Source organism: Fundulus heteroclitus, chromosome 4 (genome assembly GCF_011125445.2).
Source record: "Fundulus heteroclitus isolate FHET01 chromosome 4, MU-UCD_Fhet_4.1, whole genome shotgun sequence".
In the NCBI taxonomy this organism is placed as follows: Eukaryota; Metazoa; Chordata; class Actinopteri; order Cyprinodontiformes; family Fundulidae; genus Fundulus; species Fundulus heteroclitus.
This window is the reverse complement of record NC_046364.1, coordinates 4348981-4375726: the sequence shown is the minus strand read 5'-3', so window position 1 is coordinate 4375726 and position 26746 is coordinate 4348981. Positions and strand designations below refer to the sequence as shown.

General features: G+C 39.9%; 1 protein-coding gene across 1 annotated transcript in view; it reads right to left on the bottom strand.

The window, feature by feature from the left end:
* Positions 1-25239, bottom strand: part of LOC118562825 (high choriolytic enzyme 1-like) — a 44143-nt gene extending 18904 nt beyond the window's left edge. The window contains exon 1 of the mRNA XM_036135696.1: positions 25060-25239. Within this exon, the coding sequence (XP_035991589.1) occupies positions 25060-25239 (180 nt within the window). The remainder of the gene's footprint in view (positions 1-25059) is intronic.
* Between the last annotated feature and the right edge of the window lie 1507 nt (positions 25240-26746).

The window sequence follows — 26746 nt, the reverse complement described above, 5'->3', positions numbered from 1 at the left end:
TTAACAAGGGCTTGAGAATAACTGGTGGATTCCAAACCAGAAAAGGGTAACTGATAACATCTTGCAATGACAGGAAAGAAAACAAACAAGCCACTTGTGAAACAACACCTTCTGAGAACTGAAAATAAAAACCCACAGATCATAAGAGCACTGTGCTCTGTGTTGTTTTATTGGTTTAAACATGAAAACTGGAAATAAATGCGTTTCTAATTAAATATTTAATAAAATTCCTCAAGCAATCCATTATCAAGGTTCATAAAAGTCAACTAATTTTATTTCAAATGTCTATTTAAACACAAACTTTATGTTCTGATTAGGCAAATGGAAACAAGAAAGTCTAACTGAGAAGATTAGAGTTTGAACAAAAAACTAAACCACAAAGACCAAGAAACCAAAACCTTGTTTGACCCAGCAAGAACTGACTCATCTCTTGGGAAACAGTTAAAGCTCTAACATAAAAAATTAAGAATATATTTAAGTATAAATATTTAACTAAAGTGAACTCAAAACAAATATCTTAAGGCTCTTTACAGTTGATTAAGCAGATGAGGTTTCGGTCAGTTTTCAAGTCTAGTGAATGAAAGAGAGCACATAGTGGCATTAAAAACTCAGCCAATAGTTATGTCTACGAGAGAGCCAGGGCTAGACACTGAAAGACAGGCCAAAGTGTCACCTATAGAAGGAGAACAATAAGTTGTTGGAAGCAGTAGCAGTTTTGTTTTTGAGATTGTCTTATAAATTGGACACAGAATAAACACAGCATTTCAGACTTGGAAGTTATTAGAAATGATGGCGGTATAGGAATACTCATGATAAGCAACAGCAAACATTTTTCTCTGGAGATGGAGAGACATATGTGCATGCAGATCACCTGGCAGCCAAAGGTAAGAAAAATTAGCCAGGTGCAGAGCTTTTTTCAGGTTTTCGCTAGTAATCTGTACCTCCAAATCTGCCCCGACATCTCCACAGTTTATGGCTTGTAGCCTACGCTGATATAAAAAGAATACCACCACCCCACCCCCCCCACCCCCGCCAAAATAAATGAATACAAAACACTGCTTTGGCACACAACACCTGCTGAACTTTTTAACTGGATGCAGGTGTTTCAGCGTGGAGGAACACGGTCACAGCTCTGACATTGACCTGATTTAAAAAGGGCTCAAGAAGACCTAAACTGGAGCCGAGTTGAACGACAGCAGCAGCTCTCTGAACAGCCCTTCACTACACAAATAAGCAGAAGTCAGACTCCACAAGCTAGCATTAGTGCATCCAATGGAGAACCTGGTTCTGCACAAACACCTGAGGCATATTTCCAGATTAAAGGTTAAGATCAGGGCGGTGTTAACTATTTTTGGGGGCCCTGAGCATCAATATTGTGTGGTGCCCTTCACCAGGAAGTGAATAACATTCATCAGTTCATTTCTCTTTATTTCCAAAATAACTTTTGAATATTGATGTTTTGAAAACAGCTGTAATAAGAAATCAAAATCCTGACAAAAAATACTAAACCAATTTTGCATCAATAATGGTGCATATACTTCCACACAAGATAACTGTTTTATCTGTCGTGGAGGAAAAGTTTAAAAGACAACAGATTAAATGGGATTAAAAATGGGAAATAAAGTACAGTGAATGAAAATACAAAAATGGGTGGGGGGGGGATACAGAACTAGGACTCATCCTATAAAGTGCTGTTAGAATAATACTTATTTTTTTGTGCTTTTTTCACATGGTAAATTGCTTGTACTTGTAAAGCACTTTATCACGTACGACGACCCTAAAGCACTTTACACTGCAGTCGTTCACCTTATGAACACCCTCTCGTTGCACTTATGAAGATGTATTATTTTCTCTCTCTCTCTCTCTCTCTCTCTCTCTCCACCATCGTCTCGACTTACAATACACGCCCTAGTCCCCCCCATCGACTCACCCCATTCGTCAGCAGTTAAGGCTGGTTCCCTCCCTGCTTGTACAGAAATGACAGCTCCCCACCAGTCAGAGACATAGTAACAGCAGCCGCCACTCCGCCAGCGTTACAGGAAGAGTAAAATAAATGTGAGGCAGTTGAAACCCTTGTGTGAGCCTTAGAGTGCCTCTGGCTCACTAAAAGTTTATCTTTTTCATGGGAACGACTTATATCAAGAAAAGAGTCCAAAAACATGACTCTCTAAATTCTCCTTACGTGTGAGTGTGTGCGTGGATGGTTGTCTGTCTCTTTGTTGCCCTGCGATAGACTGGCGACCTGTCCAGGGTGAACCCCGCCTCTCGCCCATTGAACACTGGAGATAGACACCAACCCTCGCAACCCCATAAGGGATAAGTGTGCATAGATAATGGATGGATGGATGGATGGATGGATGGATGGATGGATGGATGGATGGATGGATGGATGGATGGATGGATGGATGGATGGATGGATGGATGGATGGATGGATGGATGGATGGATGGATATAGAAACTGCTGTCTCACCTTCCCCTCACCCCTCATACTCCTGAGCAGTCGGATGGTTCTCCATTTCCCAAGCTCAGGTCCTCTACCAGAGGCCTGGGAGCTTTAGGGTCCTTCTTAGAATCTTAGCAGTTCCTAAGCCTGCACTCTTTTGGACTGAGATGTCTGATGTTTCTCCAGGTATCTGTTGGAGCCACTTCTCCAGAGGGGGGGTTACTGCTCCGAGTGCTCCGATGACCACGGACACCACTGTTGTCTTCACCTTCCAGGCTCTTTCTAGTTCTTCCCTGAGCCCTTGGAACAAAAAATTATTGATTCAGTTTCTCGTGGTTTTTTTTTCCCCTGATGTTTCCATCACTCGGGATGGCCACATCGGTCACAACAGCTGTGCTCTGCTGCTTACATTGTAGCCACAGCTGCCCAGGGCCAGACTGACAGAAGCGAAACTGACTGATTAGATATCAGAACGTTATCGCCACCATTTGGTCATAACTTGGCATGACACTTTTTCTCTGTCCTTACAGTCTTCCTGGAGTAATCTGTCAACATCAGCAGCTGCTCTGACTTTTTCAGAAGATGATTTTACTTATTATTCATTATTAATAATATTATTATTTACAACCACGTCTTCTTCATTCTAAGAGTTAGCAAAAAACAGAGTTATTTAATATATTTAGTATGGATATAAACATTGAAACCTCTCTCCATTTAACAAAACTGCTTTTAGGTTAATGGTGTCCTACCTCCAAATGCCTAATAAATATTACATCATGCATGTGTTTTATTATGGTTGTTATAAATATGATAACTGACAAAAAAACTGTTTTCACAGAATTTCTGTTTAGGTCAGGAGTATAAAATACACACCATAATTTAAATATTTTATTCATATCTTATAACAACTGAAATCCACAGTCTCTTAAAAAATGGAATATAATCTATATTTGTACCAAACTTTATACTACGTATAAAATAAAATCTCTTTTCTCCACAGAACAATTCCTGCTTAGATCTCCAAATATCATTCAAAACATTTTTGTCAAATTTTAATGCGGAGTTTTAAAATTAATACCCAGAAAATATTATGAGATCACCTCATATCTGACACAATATTCATAAAAATAAGAAAATTGTTTCCACAAAACAATTCCTGATAACATTAAGAAAATGGAGTCTTCAAATGTTTGTCAGTTAGATCTGATGTAAGCCATCTAAAACCATCTATTAAAACCACATTAATATACCAGTATAATTTACAATTATCAGAATATTCAGAATCACATTAAAGGAGTGAGTTTTGTTTTTTAAAGACTGGATGAGACCTAATTAGGAGTATATAATGTCCAGATGTCTCTCATTCAAAAATGTTATAACACCCAATACTCACAGATCATGCAATAATAATAAATCAACTTTATTGATCTCACATTGGAGAAATTCACTTCTGCATCTTAACCCATCCCCTTGGGGAGCAGTGGGCTGCCGCTGTGCGGCGCCTGGGGAGCAATTGGGGGTTAAGGGTCTTGCTCAGGGACCCATAATGGCTGCTTGAGAGAGTTGAACTCAGAACCTCTGGGACCGAAGCTCTGTGCTCTAACCACTAGGCCATCACCAATCCATCCATCCATCCATCCAACCTTCCATCTTTCAATCCATGCATGGTCACATGGTACATATTTAAAGCAATCCATGGATAAGAACCTGGGTACACCCTGGACAGATAAATATACACTAAGAAACTATAACTTAAACAGCACATTCTGTGTCTGCCATTATTTGCTTAATTTCTGAGATTAGTTAGGTAGTCAGTTAGTCAGTCGGTCAGTTAGTCAGTTAGTTTGTTGAGTTGTTGGTGTTTGAGTTCTAACATACAGTCTTATTTAGTAAATTATAATATGCGTTCCATAGAGTTTCCTTTATCTGATTAAAAGTACCTTTTCAAAATTACCTTTAAACAGGAATTACGCATGCTTTTCACAAAGCTCACGTCTGTATTTTATTATTATTATATTATTATTATTATTATTATTATCATTATTATTATTATTGCTCTGATGTAATATTCTAATCTCAAATGTTGTGTTTTCATTAACTATAAAGGAAAAATCATCATCAACACAAGTAAAGGCTTCAAAACGTCAGTGTATGTGTAATTACTGTATATAATGTGTTTCACTTTGTGAACTGACTTTCATTGTTTGACTGAATTTAAAGCTGCATTGTATTTGTTTCACTCCTCTGCTTAAACCTCCATCTTTCTACCAAAAGGAGGCAGTACAGTTCTACTGTTATCTTTCTGCACAGAGCAGTTTGTCGCTGTTTCTGAAATGTGCTTATTTACTGACATGCACAGCTTTTCCACAAAGTAGAGGACAAAGTAGAGGACACACCACAAACATTTGGTACAAATGCTCAATTTAGACATCTGTCAGAAAAATTTAGTAAATAAACAAAACAAGGTTTTTTGCCCACTACTGGTAGAAGAAAATGAGATTTCTTTGCTACTAAAAAGCACTTCAATGGGAATGTTGTGTTTAAATAAAAGCGGTCACACCTTTCTGAATTTATCTTCTACTTACTTTGTTACTTTATTTCTCCTCCTGGAGTCACACCAGATCCTGTTTTATCACCTTTATTTTCTAGAAGTGAAAATGACTCACTGGTGTTAGGAGTAGCTGCTACAGGGAGGAATTTATAGCGATTTGCATTTGCAAGTTTGTCTTACAGCCAATGGGCCTTTTCATTGTGTGGAGTGCTTTGAAAAATACTTTTGAAAAAAAATTAAGTCACAACCACCAACTTTGGTGAATTTAAAAATAAATTTTATGTGATTGGGATATGCTAATCAATAAAAGTAAATGGATTAATGTTTTTCAACATTTATTACAAGTAAAATCCTAAAAGGTGTACCATACCTTTGTATTCAACCTCATTTATTTTCCATCCATCAATCTGTTATCTCTACCTACTTGTGTAGGAGTCTGTTGCCTATCTCTAACAGGGAGAACATGCAAACTCCACACAGAAAGACCACACAGGGTGCAACCCCTTATTATATCAAGAATTAAATTTAAAATTCTCCTTCTCACGTATAAAGCCCTTAATAATCAAGCTCCATCATATATCAGAGCTCTGATTACTCCGTATGTTCCTAACAGAGCACTTCGCTCTCAGACTGCAGGTCTGCTGGTGGTTCCTAGAGTCTCTAAAAGTAGAATGGGAGGCAGATCCTTTAGCTATCAGGCTCCTCTCCTGTGGAACCAACTCCCAGTTTTGGTCCGTGAGGCAGACACCCCGTCTACTTTTAAGACTAATCTTAAAACTTTCCTTTTAGACAAAGCTTCTAGCCAGAGTGGCTCATGTTACCCTGAGCTACCTCTATAGTTATGCTGCTATAGGCTTAGGCTGCTGGAGGACATCAGGGTCTATTTCTCTCACTCTGCTGAGTTCTCCTACTGCTCTCCAATCTGCATTGTTTGTTGTTATTTCAGCTTTTAACTTTTTATTCTTTGTAATTTTTCTCTTCATAGAAGGTGCACCTGGTCTGGCGTTCTGTTAGCTGTGACATCATCAGGGGAGGCAGATCATCCACTATTACCATCTAACATAGAAAGTACTCCTGGGTCAATGTGAGCTTCTGTGCTTTCTGTGTCTCTGCTCTGTCTTCTCTAAGCCCCAGTGGGTGGAGGCAGATGAGCGTTCACACTGAGCCTGGTTCTGGTTCTGCTGGAGGTTCTCCTTCCTGTTAAAGGGGAGTTTTCCTCTCCACTGTCGCTTCATGCATGCTCAGTATGAGGGATTGCTGCAAAGCCATCAGCAATGCAGACGACTGTCCACTGTGGCTCTACGCTCTTTCAGGAGGAGTGAATGCTGCTTGGAGAGACTTGATGCAACCTGCTGGGTTTCCTTAGAGAGGAAACTTTCTGACCAACCTGGAGGATCTGATGGAGTCTGACTTTGGAAAGAGCCTTCAGATGACATATGCTGTGAATAGGTGCTTTATAAATAAAATTTAACTGAATTGAAAATTGAAAAACCCAGGACCTTCTTGCTGCAAGGCAACAGTACTACCAACTACAACACTGTGCAACATATATTCCTAAATAGAACCGAGAGCAGAGAATCATGGAAAAAGTACCTGAGGTGTGAATACATTTCAGAATTGCCAAGCCCAGAGGTGTTTCTACTGCCAATTTGAATTACCTCTCTAAATGTGAGCTTCCCAAATCTGCCCTGAAACACAACTGAGGTTCTGCCATGGCTCGGGTTTGTTAATAATGAAGTCTACAGTCGTGTTAAAGGTGTGATTTGATGCCAGGAGGAGCCTGCTGGGTTTTTACACTCATGGGATTATCTAAACATCCTTTAGCTGTTTCCTCAGGGTAACCAGAACATAAGCAATGTCAGTCTTGTTAATTGATATAGAATAAACATTGTTCAAATCATTTTTAATTCAGGTTTTTTTTTTAAGGCTTTGTTAACTAACTGCACCAACAAATTTAAGGTTGCAGCTGAGCCAAAAGGCAGAGCTGTCACTGCTCATGTTACCGCATAACTTTACATCTTCTACTTCTGAATAATCAGTTCATTATCATATAACACTGAAGCTTATTCTGCAAAACTGAGCTTAGAAGTTTCTTAGTAAGCTTATATTTCCCCACAAAATGGCCAACGTGGAAGCAGTTCTTGAAAATCTGCTTTGCAGTAACTTCCAGCAACATCATTTATATTAGCTCCTCAAATAGATGGCAGAAGATTGCAGCTCAGATTTATATGCCTGTTCTTTATGCCCAGAAATATAACAAATAGTAGCGCTGCTGAATATTCAGAACAACTGGACTGCTGTTCTTGTGGTTGAAACATTTTGCTCTAGGTAAGCCCTTTATATGGAAAGGGAAACATTTTCAGCTACAAGAACTACCTCTTTTTTTAGATTTCACAAACACTAGACTATACAGAAAACAGGCTTAAATTGCTGCTGCGATGAACAGGGTTTACTGAGAGTTTGCACAGGCACTAGACTTTACTCTGCAATAGATGCCGAGAGGAAATACTTCCACAGTAGCTACATTTTATAGGGTACTCTTATGTTTTCATCAGCATTTTTATGTCCGTATTTATGCACCGCATCATTTGTGCCATATGTAAGGAATTTCAGGTGCAGTGTATGGGAGCTCTGACTTGATTTTAGGGGATCCTGAAGTTCACCTTAATGTGAACAGACCGGTGAATAGATGCATCAGCTGCCCTCAGGTGCTGCCCTGGATCATGACGCTGAAAATAGACTGAAAGGAGAAGAGTATTCCGATGGATTACTAGAAATAGGAATGTCAGCTTTCTCCCCATTTTCCTACAAAACCGTTTTTAGTTTACAACTGAAAAATATGTTACAAGAATCAGATTAATTTACATGTTTCCTGTTGGACCTTTAAAGAACTTGCAGGCAGTAACTGCAGTGTTTCATTTAAGCTGCTGAACCAGCTGATAGACAAACATCAATTAAGGCATGTCTACACTATAAATAGTCAATTCAAATAGACTTCACACACACAATGAGGTTGTAAAAATATGGATGTTGCAAAAGCAGTCTTAGTACACCAACACTAAACTGGAAGGACAGTGAAGCAGTGAAACTGTTGTTATTTAGAAAATATCAAAAATGTATCACTTTAAGTAGTTATTCCTATCGCATTACATCACTATTACACACGATACATTACAGAAAGATATCAAAATATAATTTCAAGCTATTTCAACTCTTCATATAGATGACATGGCTCATCGCCCAGGGTGCTATCATATGAGGGAGTTGCTTTATCTAAAAACATTTATAGTCTTTAGAACAAGATTTTTTACTTTTTAAAAAGCCCACATTTTAATTTTGTTCCATATTTCCAAAAAAATCCCAATGAATGAAGCTAACTGGTTAAGCGTATGTGTGGGTTCTCTCTGGGTACTCCGGCATCCTCCTCTTTGGGTACTCCCACGGTCCAAAAACTTGACAATTAGGTTAATTGGTTTCTTTTGATTGTTCTTGCATATAAGGGTGTGTGTGTGTGTGTGTGTGTGTGTGTGTGTGTGTGTGTGTGTGTGTGTGTGTGTGTGTGTGTGTGTGTGTGTGTGTGTGTGTGTGTGTGTGTGTTGCTGTCTCTCCTGTGTGTCTACAGGTAGGTAGGTACTTAGGTAGGTAGCCTCTCATTCTGCTTTTTCTCATAATCTTAATCTTATACTTGGACTAATTTAAGATGCTAAAATAATTTTTTGGGATAGACAGTAATGGAAGCACTGAAGCCTGTTTACTCTACATTTACATAATTCCACCATGTCTCAGAAGCTATGTTTACAGGCACAAAATTTCACAATTGGATTAAAATGTATTCGGATTAAATAATCTGATTGTACCGTTTATATGGGCACACAATCAATTAATCCGATTATAATGTGTGTTTATATGCACCTGGCTTTATTCAGAATAGAACCACTCTGACATGCCCGGTTATGAAATTTCCCTAAAAAAATACAGAAGAAGAAGTACTTCAGTCTTTGCTAAACTACAAAATTGGTAAACAAAGCCTAATCAAACAAATTTGTTTGTCTTCCGAGCGCCCAGGCTGGACTTGCACCAGGTTCTAATTACGGTTGAAATGTTACTCAGTAAGCAACCATTTTTGAGCTCTTTAAACAGAAAGGTTGTATCAGGAGCACAGACAGTTTTGCTTCCTGACATATTTCTGCGTTGGTGAGTGGCGGAAATACATCATGTCCGCCATGCACACACGGGACAGTTTGCCACGTTCGAAATAACTTGAGCCTGACAGGCATTTATATGCATACTGATCAGATTATCAATCCACATAACCCCCCCCCCCCCCCCCCCCACATTCGTAATTTTTTTCTGATTGAGCTTAATGCCGATCACAATATTCCAATTGGCTTGTTTACATGAAGCATTTTTATTACAATCGGCCCTTTATTACGATTACTTTTGTCCATGTAAACGGAGCTACTGTAGCTTCTCCTTTGACCTTCAGAAGCAAAGAGAAGACTACTTTCTAATTTCACCGTTTGAAGTCTGAAGCATGATTAACCAAGCAGGTTAATCCTCTGACAACCAAACCGGCAGAACTTCTCTAAAAATCTAAACTGCATATTCAAATGAGGAAATATCTCTATCTTCCTGGTTCTTAAACTGTCTGCATAAAAAGTATCTGTCTTTCTTGTTTGCTTGTCAGTCTCTGTGCCTCTCAGCAGTTTATTTGACTCGAGTGAATCATCTCTCAGCGGCATAGACTCCCGTCTTCCAGCTCAGCAAATTCTCATCTCTTCTCTGGCAAAACTAAAATTTGGAGCCTTTTAAAAAGGCAGCAGACAGTTTCTCCTAACAGAGTGGCTTATTTTGAGAGGTGTCACTTTAATATATTATGCTGCAGGCATCCTCGCTTACTTACTAATAAGTACCAGAGTGTACAGGATCGCAGCAGTAATCCCAACCATGTCTGACTGTTTATTGGTGCCTTGATCTGATTACCTTCACACTCTCTGTATGTTTCTTCCACAGATTATGCAGAAGCAAAATTTAAATGTGAATTTAAAACAATAAGCACTGAGTTTACCTTCTCCAATTCTGATTGCAGCGTTTTTCACGGAAACACTTTAGTATAAGAGATATACAGAGTTGTAGGGAGGCTCCATACATGGCACATTAATCAGTAAAATTCTCTAAACTACGCTTAAATAGATGTTGACACAATAGAGAGTATAGAAAGGTTTGAAAGCATCATATGAAAAACATACTCGTAAATTTTGAATTTCTGAGATTTATTATTGGAGCTGTCTTCAAATATCTCCAAAGATTGCAGTATCACAGTCATCTAATCTATTTTCTTGACCTCAATTTTTAAAGGTAAAACAAAAAAAGTGAAATTTCCCTTTAAAACCCTGAGTGTGATGGTGTGAAGGTTGAGATATCTTTATTGCAAGTCTGCAGAATAACACGTTAGTGCCGACATTTTCACCCTCCTGAAGCACTTCTGGCCAATAAACTATAAGGAAGTTTTATTTCCTCACATGGTGTGAAGCTGCATCTCAGCACAGAGATGAATAATACAAACAAACTAAATGCATGATTTAAGACCTTTGCTATAAAAATGCAATCTATTGCACTATTCCCCCTCTTCCTAAGCAACAGCAATTAGTTCGAATGCATCAGTAATACAAATATTTTGTGGTATTCTTACAGTAGAGACGTGTAAGTGGTGCTGCAGACAAAAGCTACAGCATTTCCTAAAACACAACCGCAGATTATTATCACCTGTTGTAGCCAATTACTTCCCATAAATTTCTGTGCAGAACATACTGCGAGCAAAATGCTATAGCTTTAAGTTGCGAGCCCCATTCATGCCAACGCAAGAAGCCAATAAACGGGCAAAAAAACCTGCAAAAGGTTCAATTTAGGGATAAGATGCCCTCGCCTAGTTAATAACCTTTGATAAGATGCAGCCTTTTTCCTCCAAATATAAGGAAAGTCATTGCCTCACAAACTTCAGACCTAGAATCTAAATGCACAGGAGACAAATGTACACAGATTATTTAAATAAATATAAAATTCAGTATGGAAATTATACCTAAAGATGAACAAGAATCATACAGCTGGATTTCTTGACTGATTTCTTTGATTTTTTTTTTTTTTTATGATGTCACACCAGGAATCGTGATATACTTTACAACACACCCACAGGTTAGCCTCTGCTTGACATAAATTCTTTAGATTAGTCTTTAAAGAGATTACAGTTAATCGAATAATATGTTAATGTGAGGACTGTTTTGACTTTTAATCTATTTTCAATGTGAGTTCTGTGGTTTGTTTCTTCATTTGCCAATAAGAGTCTCATAGATTCACGTTTGTCTCCACGGTGCTAACTGCGTACGTGAACGAGACGGCACGTGGCAAGCCATCGGTTTTAACCCTTTCTACACTTTTTTAATCTCAGGGGAAAAGCTGAAAGACGGCCAATGATGATCTTAATTAAAAGAAGTAAGAGATGTTGTTTAAAACATTCCCGCTGCTCTCTGGTTGACACCATCTTTATTTAAATTTTCTGCAGGTTTCAGGAGGCGGGAATAGGTCTGCAGACACATTGCCAAACAGGTGACCTTTTGAGGTGTGAAGCTATGATTTATAGAAGTGTGTGTGTGTGTGTGTGTGTGTGTGTGTGTGTGTGTGTGTGTGTGTGTTTGGGGAAAAGATGTCTCACACATGATCACAGGCTGTTTGTGAGTGGGGGTGTCAGGATCTGCGGCTGGTATCATAGCAACAGCACGTTAACGGAGGAGAGGGGAGGCTGCTTCAGCGATATTAGACAGGATACCAAACTACTGGGACTCTGCACACACACACATTCATTCCTTCATCACAACATGCACATGTAACGGGTCAGTTTGTCGCCAGGGCCTCTCAGCTGCAGACAACATGGTTTCCACTTGAACTTTGTGATGTTATCTTGTATAAATGTTGTACTTTTCTGATCTCCCAAACAGATTTGAAGCATGCCATATTTATTTATTTTTTGTTCTAGATCACAAAATTACATCAACGTTGTGCAAAACTGGAAAGAAATGCATCATGTGTTTCAGAATATACACAACCTTCAGGGCCATGGTGTTGTAGGAATTCTAAACAGTAACTGACTTCCTAGAGTTATCGAATAAGGAGACGGTGGAGTGATGCAGTTCCAGCACTTTTACTGAGAAACACAGCAGAGATCACATAGATGGAAAGTAATCGCACCCCACAGTCCGGCCGGCAGCCCGTCTGCCCTGTTTCTTTCTCCCCTAATACCTGACAGTGGCGTTGGCGTGAGACGAAACAGAGACAGTCTATCCTAGACAGCCATCATCCCGCACAGGAGCTACGCAGCATTTGGCCTTGGCAATCAGCGGATTGTCTCCAGTGCTCACATGTCCGAGTGGCGTAAGGCCATCGTGACTTTAGCGTAATATTCCAATAACACTTAGCAACTGTAAAATATTATATGTACCACAAAAATGATTGAGACTCAGAAGTACAGTCATAGACAAATTGATTCAGTTTAAAATTACATCAGAGTCAGAGAATTGTACCGAGATGGAATAAAGACCTGCCAGTCAGAGAGCAGTGTTTATGAAGATCTGATCTGTTTCTGATTTGTTTTCGGCTCCTGAGTGAGTGAAATGCAAATGATCCCCGTATAGGAGCATTGCTTTTCTTGTTTACGTTGCTGCAGCGCATTTATGAGACTGTTGTTGTTTAGTGTTGCCTGCAGTCCGGGGTAGACTGTGTAATCCTGTTAACAAACTGTGGGCGAAACTGGGGCACCGCCGGTCACTTCTCAAAACAGGTGTAGGAAGCTAAAATATCACTTATTTTCAGCTTGTTTGCAGAGAGAACTGCCTCTGCATTGAGCTTCTTAAAAAGACCAGCAACCCTGTCTATCTGGGACTTGTGGCCGAGGACAATTTGCTCTGATCCACAAGTTCAATCTGCAGTCCTACCAAATCACAATGGAAACCTTTAGACGTCTTGTTTTTTTCATGACCCAACATCACCCCTCAGTGTCTGACTTCATCTCATCCTCACAAACACGTATCTGGCTGAGGTGTTTCTATTTGCAGGGTGTGAATGGGATCGGCGCCACCTGGGAAAAAAAGGGAAGTCTCAGAGGATTGCATGAACAAAGAGAGCTGTGGGTGCCAGGAATCCAGAAGGCATGAAGCCATGTTGCTTGTCTTGAATTTCACCCAATATGGATATTTATAATTTTATCTAATATAGATATTTAACAAGATGGTTAAGCAATAGAAAATTGTAGCTGAGAGGAGACCCTGATAATATAGCATATAAATTCAATTAATTTCAATTCAATTTTATTTATATAGCGCCAATTCATGAAACATGTCATCTCAAGGCACTTTACAAAGTCAAATTCAATCATATTATACAGATTGGGTCAGATTATACAGATTGGTCAAAAATGTCCTATATAAGGAAACCAGTTGATTGCATCAAAGTCCCGACAAGCAGCATTCACTCCTGGAGAAGTGTAGAGCTACAGGGAGAGTCGTCTGCATTGTACATGGCTTTGCTGCAATCCCTCATACTGAGCATGCATGAAGCGACAGTGTGAAGAAAAACTCCCCATTAACGGGAAGGAAAAACCTCCAGCAGAACCAGAACCAGGCTCAGTATGAACGGTCATCTGCCTCGACCGACTGGGGTTTACAGAAGACAGAGCAGAGACACAACAAGAGAGACAAAAAGCACAGAAGCACACATTGATCTAGTAATCTGTTCTACATTAGATGGTAATAGCAGATGAGTCGTCTTCTCTGGATGAGTAGATACCTACTATGAAGAAAAAAAGAGAGAGAACAAAAAGTTAAAAGCTGAAATGACAACAGTCATTTCAATGTAATGCAATGCAAAACTAGAGAACAGTAGAACTCAGCAGTGAGAGAAATAGACCCTGATGTCCTCCAGCAGCCTAAGCCTATAGCAGCATAACTATAGAGGTAGCTCAGGGTAACATGAGCCACTCTGACTAGAAGCTTAGTCAAAAAGGAAAGTTTTAAGATTAGTCTTAAAAGTAGACGGGGTGTCTGCCTCACGGACCAAAACTGGGAGTTGGTTCCACAGGAGAGGAGCCTGATAGCTAAAGGATCTGCCTCCCATTCTACTTTTAGAGACTCTAGGAACCACCAGCAGACCTGCAGTCTGAGAGCGAAGTGCTCTGTTAGGAACATACGGGGTAATCAGAGCTCTGATATATGATGGAGCTTGATTATTAAAGGCTTTATACGTTAGAAGAAGAATTTTAAATTATATTCTTGATTTAACAGGAAGCTAAAATTGGAGAAATATGATCCCTCTTGTTGATTTTCATCAGGACTCTTGCTGCAGTATTTTGGATCAGCTGAAGACTTTGTAAAAATGTTTTTTATAAAATGTATTTCATTGTCCCATTGAGGGGAAATTCAGGTGTACAAGCGGCAGGATGAAACATAAATGGTGCATGGAGATTCACAAAAGGTAGCATATTTAAATGTGGGTGATGGTTCTAAAGTCTAATAGCTGCTGGAAGGAAGAATCTGCGATAACGCTCCTCTGTGCATCTAGGACGCAGCCCTCTGTCACTAAAGGAGCTCTCCAGCTCTGCAACAGCTTCATGCATGGGGTGGGGGGGGGGGGGGGAGTCTGTCCCATAGGGAGCCCTTCTGTCCTCCACCACCTGCACTAGGACAGAGCTGGTGCTCCACATGAGCTTATCTGACTGCTTCCTCTCAGCTGCTCCAGCATACTATACCATGTTTTGCACTTCCAAAGATCCCAGCCTCCTCAGCAGGTATGTCTGCCCTGACCCTTCCTGTACAGAGCATCAGTGTTGTGACTCTGGTCCAGTTTATTGTTCAGGTGTAAGAGTCCACTGTCTCAACGGCAGCTTCCTGGATGTTCACCTGTGTCGGCGAGGCTGGACTGCACCTGAGTAAATCCATCGCCTTCCCCTCGGTTTTCCCTGCATTCATCAGGAGATGGTTCCACTGGCACCAGTCCCCAAAGCTCTATATCTGCTGCATGTACTCTGATCCAATCCTCACCTGTAAAGGGGCCGACTATGTGAGAATTTTTGTTGATGGCAACCTGGGAATAGGGATGGAGAAGGTAGAAACATGATCCTCATTGCTTCCAGGGTTCTCCAGTTGGCTCAGAGGTCGGTGCAGGCCGTAGATGAAGCATCAGCCACCCCGATGCCAGGCTGGCAGGAGAACTGCAGCAGTAGGTGACTCTCATCAGTAGCAGTGTTGAATAAATCCCTTAATCACATATTGCTCTGCTTTGATTTATTTTCTGTTCAGGATTTTTACATTGTGTGTCTATCCATATTTTTTGCTGTATGTACAGACAATTTTATTTATCAGCTTTTATGTTTCCGGACTAAATCATAATAAACCTGATCCTCGTCAGGTGTTGAAAGGGAAAAATTAAACAAACTTTACTTGTCACGATCCCTATGTGCTTCTGATTATTTATTTATGAGTTTAACTCATGGGATCGTCCATTTTTTCTGTTATTGTGTATGTTTTCTTTTACTGTTTCTCACGCCCTTCTAATTCCTCTTCCTATGATTCCTTCCAGCTGTTTGTGATTACGCCACAACTGTGTCTTGTTTAGTCCAATTATCTCCAGTGTATTTAAGTTCCGGGTTTCTGTTTAGTCCTTGCTGGATCCTTTGTTGGTTTAGTTTTGTATCCCTAGTCACTAGTTAGTTAGTATTCTGTCCTGGTCTGTAGCTTACCTGTTTGTAACCACTACCTGATGTTTCTTTGGATTAAAGTCACTTACCTGCCTTGGTCCTTAACAACAAGCGCCAATCATGACATTACTGACATCCTCCATTTCCATAATTATCCGTAAGGATTAATTTTTGTATTTCTGCCAGCAGAAAGTTGGTTAAAACAGAAGTAATTTTACCAGTCAGAGCAGCTTCCTTGATAACCTGACTTGTCTGAGCTTCATCTGCTTCTCTCCTCCTGATGGAAAATGACGACTTGCCTCCGTCTGGATCAAACTGATGCTGCTGGAAATGCAGCAGCAACAGCTTCACTTGCTGTTTAACACTTCTCTGTCAACTTTAGCTGACACATCTAAAAACATTGCTGTAATAATATTGTTGGCATCTGATATTAACATTGTGGTGTGAAGATGCAACCAGCGACAACAACAACTCTGCAATGAAAACCAGAGACGGCTTAGGACGGGTTTGAGTTTGCTTAGCAGGGATACATTTCTTTCTGTATAAAAAAAAATTAAGTGAAGCATAAGTTTTGGTTAGGGCTCAATTATTTACTAATCCTAAGCACCAATATTTGACTTACATATGGCAAAATTTGGCTTTTTATACAAACTGTAGATTCTGAGGTCCTGGTTTGAGGTCGCTATTTTTAAACTTTAACCTCAACTTCAGCTTTTATCGTTATTCTTTATTTCAAGTCTTAGCTCCTGTCATATCTTTTACAAATGTGTGTTTTAGATTGATCTCCTTTAATGTTTATAAGTCGGTTCTTATCCTTCTGTCTTGTCTATTGCCTGTATTGTTTGTGTGATGGCTCCTATTATTACTTGCTGCAAACGAACGGCCCTTCTAGGGACCCAATAATGTAAAGTCTAAAATCAAAACCGTTTCAAGAACCTGATCATCCATCAGCTGTTAACAATTAATTTTATATCAGTATAAACTCCACTCCACATCTATTGGCACCCTGGATAAAGATGTGTAAAGAAATTATTATTGCAAAATTATAATCTTACACAAAAAACCTTGAGGGGATTTTTAGACAAGAGGAGTAAAATCCCCTTATAATAACCAATACATTATAAAGGTATATTTTTATTATGTGTGTTTATTTATTTATTTATTTATTTCCCTGGGGCAAATTGTAGTGTTACCCAAAGACACATTTCCCTTTGGCTCCCTTTAATCGTGCATATTTTGGTCCCAAGATTTGATCCAAGCCATTTTTAAGCATAAGCATTTGCCACACCATTCAAATCAGTGTATATGCTTGTTGAGTGCAGCACCAAACCACAATACATTTCATCAGTATTACACAACCTGCACTAGTACTGTGAGCCCTGCTTTTAATGTTCCAAATGTCACAGAGCCTATTTTCCTTCAGATTGGCTGATATTTTGTCCCAAAAGGGAAATTATGCATTTATTTCACTATGTCACAAAAAGTGTTGTTTTTTTTCCCCTAACATACACAAAAAACCTTAATTATATCCCATTCCTATAGCAAAGAAGCAAAATTTAGTTTTAAATCTATATTTTCCAGGGGTATGAATAATTTTGGCCTTAGTTGCTCCTTCAAGAAGCAGACAATTATTTACTGAATGTCTTGGCAGGAAACCCCAGTGTAAGACAGACTTGTGCTCTGAGTCTCTGTTAATTTGTCAGAAACTTGCTGTGCTATTTGTTAAATTGTGTCTGAGGCATCTGTTAACAGTGATGGAAGCACTGAATGATGAATGCTGTTGGTTGGGATGGAGGAGGGAAAGAGATGCTGTATATCAAAGTGAAAAGGGGGAAGGCGTGGAAGGAGGATGATCAGCAGATGTGTTCAAGGAGGAAGAAGCGTTTTGGCACGGAGCATTATCTTCCTCCCACTGGGTGTCATTACTGCCTCAGCCTCTGATCAGTGGTTTTAAAGACTCCACAGGGCCACACACCGTTAAGCTGAACCAAAAATACACAATGATGACACGTGTATAAAAGAAAGAAAATTAAACCTTTGTTTATCCTTTTATCTTCTGCCACCTTTGTCCCATTTTTTAACATCTGTCTGTTAAAAAAGGTAAAACAAGATATACTGTGGTTATAAAACACAACTTATCAGTATAATTTAGGATTTGATCAGTTTTGAAGGAACATATTTATGTATTACAGATTATATATAGCTTTTTCTCATCGTTCATGCCCCTGGTGTTCACTGTCCTGAGCTCCTCTTCTTAAAAGATCTTTATAGACAAATAAACGCTCAGATCTTCTGACACAAGCTCAAAAGAGACTGGAAATGATGATCTGAGAGACCCAGTTACGGGTCCATATTTAAAAATAAACACTTCTGTCTTTGAAGTAGCAGTGAGGATTGAATAAAAAAACAGAAATAAAAAGCTACCTATGTAGCACCAGACTGTGGGAGATGCATCCTGAGCAAAAACTCCCTTTCCTTGGTTACCTCACCCAGAAGCAGGCGGGGCTTCAAGCAGAGGTCTGGAAATTGACTCAAGTCAAATTTAACTCAAATGAATTCTCACTGATGAATTGAGACTTGACTTGGTTATACTAGAAAAGACTCGTAAAATCCACTTGACGTGGACTTGAGATTCTTGAATTGAAATGGCTCGATGCTCTCATTAAAGCCAAATTGTGTAATAGGGAGCCTAAAAGCAAAGTCCGGGTCCTTCCTGAACAAGTCAGCAGTCCATTGCAAAAAGCTTTCAAGATGGAAGTTAACCATTCATAGAAAACATTTGCTTAGATGCGTTGTATCAAAACCTTTTATAGGTTTTTTGTGTGTAGTGTCTCACTAATGTCTTTAGATTTAAACCACAGGACTCAGACTTTACTTGGGACTTTAGAAGTAGTGATTCGGTCCCACCTCTTACTTCAAGGCATTTTAAAACAATACTGTATCCAAAATCTCTCCAGTGAGTCCTTAGTCTGCCATCCGGCCTTCTTTCCGTGGGGCATGGTTAAAAAAAAAAAAATAAATGTTTTTGGTAGGCATCCAGCAGGATATCTAACAAGATGCTTAAAAAAAACTCAGCCACCTCCTTGCAGTGCAAAAATAGATTTAAAAAAATGATAAAACAATGAATAAAAGTTAGAAATATGCACTGCAATAAATTTTAAAGCTCTTCAACGTATAAACAAACCTGCCTTAAAACTGCAAGTAAAGTCCACTTTCAGATTTGTATTTTCCCAACTTAAGAAAAGTCAGGAAAATTTACAGCCATAAGTTAGACCGTGGATACACACAAACCTAAGCTCTTTGTAAACAACTCATTATAAAAAGTTGAGATTATAGGACCAAAATGGTACATTGAATTTAAGGGGGCTGTCAGTTTTTACAGTGTGGATTAAAATATGACCGTTCTTTGAGTATTAAAAGCTTCCCTGAGTAAAAACATAAGTTTGGATTTAAAAGTCAGTGATTAAGCGTAGATCCAGAGGGAGCTGGAGTCTGGGTGCTGTGACTGTCAGTCCAATGTTTATATTTTGTTCTGGGAACATTCAATAAGAACTGGCTTAATGAGCACACCCACAGAAACTCTATAAATCAGAACTATAGGCTGGGGGCAGACCATTATCAGGTTTAAAATAAAAAATGTTAAATGTTAAATGTTTTCTCTCTCTGTCTCTCTCCGAGGTCGGTCGTGTCTTTCTCTCTCTGCAGCTTTTACCCCCCCCCCCCCCTATCCTGCTTTGCTTTGCTATGTCTTGTCTTCTGAGCACTTTCTTCATATCAACCGAACTCTGAAAAACATGGATCTGGTAAGCTGGTCTCTCAATACTATTGATAAATTTTTTTCGACGGGTAGGCAACGGAAGGGGGACCCGTCTGGTCCTGATTTGACTTATTTTGTGAGATACACCCTAAATTCCTGGAGGAAAACGGTGTGTCTTTCGACCTTGTCATTCCTGGACGTTTGAAATTTTCACATTGGATTAAGGATACTGGGATCTCTACTTATTGGTTTTTGTGGATTTTTGAAGTATCGGCAAATACAGCGGATGTCGGAGCCATTTGGCCTTGATCAGGCTGCCGGCTGCATGACGCGCTCACTCTGGCTGTGAACGGACAAACCTGGCAGGTGAATGGAGCCAAGCCGAAAAGCTGGCTGCGCTGGAACGCAGACTGACTTTGGGGTTGAACTCAAGGGGAGATGGGATAAAATCTGGGAGTGAAGCGCGAAAAAGCCCAATAATTTGGAAAATTGGATTTATGTGGAGCCAGCAAAAGACTTAAAAGCTGACAGGAAAGGCAGTGCAGCTTGTCTCATAACAAATAACATATTTGGATTCCCTCCCTATCTTCTCCTGGATTGTTATGACGGAGTGCCCAGAAAAGCCCCCGGCTACCCCCCTCCCCCGCTGACACCTGAGGATGCTTCTCTGAACTGTGGGCCGGCTGATAACATCAAGGACAATGGCCTCTGGAGAGTGTTCACGGAGATAAAACACTTTCGCCCGTACACACACGCATAACTGATACTCATAAAAACTGATGAATTACACTCACGCGACAGGTCTCAAATGTTTACCTTCTGCATACATGTTGTCTTGTGTTTATTTGTGCTTTTGTGCTATGAGGGTTTTTTTGTGTCGGTTGTTTGTCTCTTTATAGGTGAGAGCATAAATAGGCAAACATCTGTCTCTTTTTTTTTCTCCCTCCCCTCTTTCCCCCATGTTGTTGCTCTTTCTTCGAGAGTTTTCAAGGCAGCGCCTAGGGACCCCGTGTAAAGCGGGGTCTGGGGCAGTTTGGGGAACGCACCTCACGGCTAGCACTCATGTAGCAGCGGCCGACTGTGTGTGTTCCTGGCAACGCAAGGCCTCAGTCAATCGTTCCCCCAAAATGTTTGTTAAGTGTATGTGATGGACGGTTGTACTGGAACTGAAATTTCGATTGTAATGCAAATTGCAGTTGACTAATAAAATTGATTGATTGATTGATGGGCAGGCAGCCAGTGGAGGGTGAATATGATGGGAGAGATGTTTGCCTCTGGATGTGCAGCGGACGCAGCGGTGGTGCTGAGGTAGAGCACGCAACCTATGTTCGGAGGCCTCAGTCCTAGGTTGGAGTCCTGGAGTCCGTGGATCTCTTCCCCTCTCTCAACCCCATTTCCTGTCAACCCACTCTCAAATACAGGCCGCTAAGCGCCACAAGAGGGTAAAAAATTAAATGCAGCTGCATTTTTGACCACTTGAAGCCTGTTGAGGGACAACTGAAACAAAGATATAAAGAGTGCTACAGTAATCAATTCTGGAACTGATAAAACCCGCGTATAGCCTTTAAAAAATGCTTAACTTTAGCTAAAAGATAAAGAAGCTAAAAGTTCAATTTGACAACTGAATTTGAAATCCTTGTCAAAAATCACCCCCAGATTAAAGTGGCACTTAATGTAAAATGCACAGCTTTGAGGTCAACGCTGACATTCTTACCAAACAATTTTTTTTTTTTTCGGTCCACTGTTTTACTACTGATATACCCTTGGGCTGGACGATACAGAAAAAAAGCAGATCAATAAAATGGAAATAATATTGGTCAATATCAATAATTATTAACAAATTCAATACACATATTTTAAGTGCAGCCCTGGCCATTTTATGCTTAAACACACAAACACTGAATTCAAACTCAACCCTTAACCAACTTTTTACCAAAACTGCAAGTTTTTAAAAAAGAATAAAGAACGCGTGCTCTCTGAACTCCTTCAAGGGGTGGAGCTTCCTGGATCTGCGTTGTGATTGGTTGGGAGGATGTAATGACTGTAATATTAACCTACATGACTAGAATGCAAAAGGAAGGAAAAGTGTTATTCTACTGAAAATTTTATTGACCCTTTTTTTTCTATCATCAATATACGTCTATTGATCAATATATATCGTTATTGAATTATTGTTCAGCTTTAATATAGCCTCAAAGCCGGAGGATTGAATGTGTCCGTACCTGGTTAAAGAAAGGTAAATCTGAAAATGATCTTTGTAATAGTGAAAAGACAGATGGTTCAGCGATTTAATTGGCCTGACTGGAAGCTGATAGAGGGAGAAAAGGGAGCGGACCAAGAATGGGACCCTGTGGCACGCCACATGACAGAGGACTACTAGAGGAAGATGCCTTGCTATGCTGTTATTTGATCTCATGTAGCCTTTCTGTCATCTTCAGCCAGTCTGAAAACACTCCTCTGACATCAACATGGCTTCAGCGCATCTTGAGTTGTGGCCCAGTGGCGGCTGGTGCTAAAAAAACTGAGGGGGGCGCACACAAACAAACAAATGAAAAACAAACAAAGCAAATCTTAAAAAATAGCACTATTTGAACATGAATTTTGCCCTCCTTTCCTTCTGCCCAGCAAATTTCTCAATTATATTCTTGTTAAAGTCAGTCATCTCTGTGACTAGTCTTTTCTCCATTGACAACATGGCCAATGCATTCAGCCTGTCCTGAGTCATTGAGTTTCTCAGAAAAGTCTTGATTCTTTTCAGAGTTGAAAAGCACCTTTCAGCTTTCAGCTGTGGTCATGGGTGTGGTGATGAAGATCTTCAAGAGCGGGACAGTTTCTGAAAAGACTTCTTCTAGATTGTTTTCCTGATTTTAATAACATTTGCTGCCATTTTTTAAGGCTGTGTTATGAAATGTGTTACAGCATTTTTGTGGGACAAGATTATACAAAATTCAGTAACCAAATGTTTTATTCCCCATTACCCATAAACTTCAGTACAACTTAAATAATAAAATATCTTGCTGACAAACATTACATCAACATACCTACACAGCATAGACACAACTAAAGGTATTTCTAACTACAAAGCACATCTTCCTAATATTAAATAACATTACTATAAACCAGTGTAACAGTGATTTTCCACAACAACTCACCTCTGCAGCAATCCTTTCATGGTCTTCTACACTGAGTGTCCGACGCTTCTTCACTGGCTGACTACTACCTACACTGCTTTTCCAACCATGGAGTGGAGAGATCACTTGCCTGCTGCTGAATTTGTAAATTAAGACGATCCGGTCCAAGCTCCTTTATCCTGTTTTTTTTTCTTCAAGTGAATGCTTTGTAAAAGCATTTTTTTGTAAAGACAAAACAGAATTTTCTCTCCTTTTGAAACTACTCAACTTTGCAAACTTAAACGTGAATCAACCTAACGAACTGCAGCTGAGCTGGGTCGAATCGGGGATTGTCCAATCACACAATGGTTTTAAAAAAATTAGCCAGTACTGACACTCTACCAGTAATGACGCAACAGAATAGGTGTGTCCGGGACGCAGAGCGCTGCGCCCCTATGCAAAACCCTAGATAACCAATTAAAAGTCAGCCTCAGATCACGTGCTTGCCCAAGTTGCGGCGCCTACATTCACTCACATTAGACCGGCGCCCCGCACATAGGAAAGGAGGAAGTGTGCACAATGTGAGCAATTAAATAGAATTATGTATTTACTATTTTAATAAATTCTAACATGTCTATTGGACACACAGTATGAATAAATAAATTTCTAAGTACTTTGCAGTTCAGAAATCATTTATTATCTAAACGATTTAAAGGGGGCGGCGCCCGAGCGCCCCCTACTGGCCAGCCGCCACTGTTGTGGCCATATGGTCAAATCTGCAGAGCATATTTCTAAACCATAGTGTATTCATTCTTTACAACCAAGAATTACTACATTTGCCCTGATATTTTTGCTGTAGTCCATTGTAGATGGCAAGCATTTTTGTCATCTGTGGTTTTAGCATATTTTAATAATAATAGTAGTCCTTGATAATAAAAGTATATTTACACAGGTTATAGATTGAGGAGATGTTTGCTATCTTAGTGCACAAAACTGAAATGTTAGATGTTGGATTAGTGAAATTTAAAAAAAAAAAGTTGTGGGACACGCCTTACAGGTCAATAACCTCAGCTGAAAAATCTCATCAGAAGGTTTACAGTAGAGAACTCTGAATTAAAAATATTTGTTTTGTTTCTGCAGAGATACGACTGTCGGTTAAGAGGAGGAAGCAATGAATACAAAAATGCAACTGCTGTGGGAGGAATTTCCTGCCTTCAGCCACATGATTAAATAAATTCAGTTTTGTTAATTAGACGTCTGACAGTGTAAACAAAGATGCAGCGGCACACGGCGGCTTGTTAGATTTGAGCAAATCATCTGCCGGGTGCAAGCGTGCGCCCAAGCGTTCCTGAAGCCGAGTATAGGTGAGAGTCAGAGGGTGTCGGAGCGGGGATGGGAGGAGGTGGCTGGTGCTGACTGGATCTGGGGCTAAATCTGCACCACCACCCGTCTGCTCACACAACACTCTGTATAATTGGACTCAGAGGAGCGAGGAGATCTGCCCACAGGCTTCAGCTCATCCTCCTAAAAGGAATATGTTGCCCTACAAACATTTGGTTCTTATACTGAGCCCCAGCAAAGTAAAATAAGGGGAAAAGCTTATCGGCAATTTGTTTGGAGAGGGGGAAAAATATATGACTTGATATTGAAGAAGGTGTGGGATCTAAAACGACAAATCAAATCATGGCACGTTGATTTCGATTGTAAAAAAAAACATATTTATATCACAGCACCAGTAACTCCTCTGGGGCGTAAGGAACACAGAGAAGCAATCAGAAATGACCGACTTTTGATAATAAGCTGTTTTATGTTCATCAGAACCAAAACGGCTACAAAAGGCTTCAATTGTCTGGGATAACTTTAATAATTAGAGCAGTGGCAGCAGGTGAGGAGCAGCACAAAGTCTTCCAGCAGAGCCAAAGGCATGACTGAATAAAAGAAGATCATTATTGACATATCACTTGAGTGAACTGGCTAAATTAATCCCTTTTAAAATGTTTAAAAAAAGATGATGGAGATAAATTGTTCTTATTTGACGTGCAAAAATCATATTTCTTTGGCAAATACTCTTATTTACACGCTCAAATCAAAGAAAACTACACTCATTTCAAGAAATTTTTACTTATTTTTAGTTCCCTTTTTGCAGTGCAATGGGACATAGACAGAAAACCCCCCAAAGGGGCTCAGGGAGCATCCTGATCAGATGTCCAAACCACCTCAACTGGCTCCTTTCGGTGCGGAGGAGCAGCGGCTCTGCTTTGAGCTCCCCTCTGACAACAGAACTGCTAACCCAGGGCGAGCCCGGCTATCCTCCTGAGAAAGCTCATTTGGCCCGCTTGTATCCTATATTCTCACTCTTTTGATAACAATCCAGACCCCATGACCATAGGTGAGGGTCAGAATGTAGACAGACCGGTGAATCAAGAGCTTTAGTTCTTGGCTCAGCTGTATCATTACCACCATAGACTGGATCAGCGCCCGCATTACTGCAGGAGAAGCTCCAATCCGCCTGTCTATCGCCCGTTCCATCCTACCATCACTCATGAACAAGACAAGACACTTAAACCCCTCGGTTTGGGACAGAGACTGACCCACAACCATGACGGGGTAGTCCACCTGTATCCAGTCGAGGACCATGGCCTCAGATTAGAGGAGCTGACTCTCATCCCGGCCGCTTCACACTCAGCAGCGGACCGTTCCGATTCACGATGGAGGCAATGGCCTAAAACTTGGATTATCCTGTAAACCTTCAGTTTTTCTTCTGAGCTTCAGCGCTCTTCTCTTCTAGCTATTCCTGATTACCTTTCAATCTGCAAGAACATGTTCTGTTTGATGAACCCTTTGTTGCTCTGCTGCTCAGAGTTCAACAACTCAGCTGTTAAACTTTACTGAAAAACTTTCCACCCGTCACAGCCTGCAGCTTCAGGAATAATACCAGAACACTCACTGTCATTCTCATCTGTAGGCGTACCTGCCTGTCCACCCTCCGCTGTGTCCTCATCCAGAATAAGGGACAGAGCCTCTCCTTGAGTCTTCAAACAAGTAAAACTCAATTCTCTGTATTTGCTACATGATATTCTACTCAGCAGGAGGATTTCTTTTCTAATCGTCGTACTCCTCTATGAGCTTCCAGTTACTGCTCAGTTTACCTTAATGATCCATTTTACTTGGCATGGAGTTTGTGGTTCTGCATCAAAATCCAAAATGTTATTAACAGATTGTGATCATGACATGATTTATGACTGTTGGGCAAAGGGTATAGCTTCATTTCTGCAGCGAATAATTTAAGAAGATCTTATCTTGTTATTTCTGTTCTTCTTTTGAATTTACAAGGGTAAAGCAAACCTACAATATCCACCTAAACCTATTTTCTACTCACTGAAACCCCGACTAATTGTCTAGAATAGAAAATCTCAGATTTGTATCTCTGCAATTTAGTGCTTGGTACTACAGGGCGTGGCTGGACAAACATGCAATCGTGTGTCTTCTGTAAAGTGTCGATTAGAAGCCAATTTGCTCTTTAATGAGAATTTCAGTGGTTTGGTTTTGCTGCATTTCCACATTAACAGCAGCTCAGGAGCCTGACAGTCTTGATGACCTGACAGGTGAGACTTGCATGTCTGGGAACCGGGGCTCAGCAGCTTTATATGTCGCTGTCAGCTCTGATCAGCGTAATGGAGCAGAACGCTGGCAAACAGGGCAGCAGCGAGCCACGCGGGTTAAAGTAGTATCAGGAAAACCAATATCTGCTTTTGCCAAGTTTCAACTTGAGAATTATTTCTTGTCTCCCGAGAAACGCTCTTTGCATTAGGTGATATTCTGGTTTTATATATATATATATATATATATATATATATATATATATATATATATATATATATATATATATATATATATATATATATATATATGCTTTGCTTGTGCAGGTTTGCTCTTTGTGAGTTGAATAAATAGGTAATTACCTCTTTATATTTAAAATTGCAACCAACGTTGTAACCTGCAATGCTCATTAGAAAGTCGGTGACATGGTTAGAGGGAAAAATAGAGCCAAGAACCGAGTTATTTTTCTCTTGCACCAGATACATATAAACTACCTAACAATAGCTAGAAAGTCAGAATTGTTCATGCTGTAACTTGTTTAAAA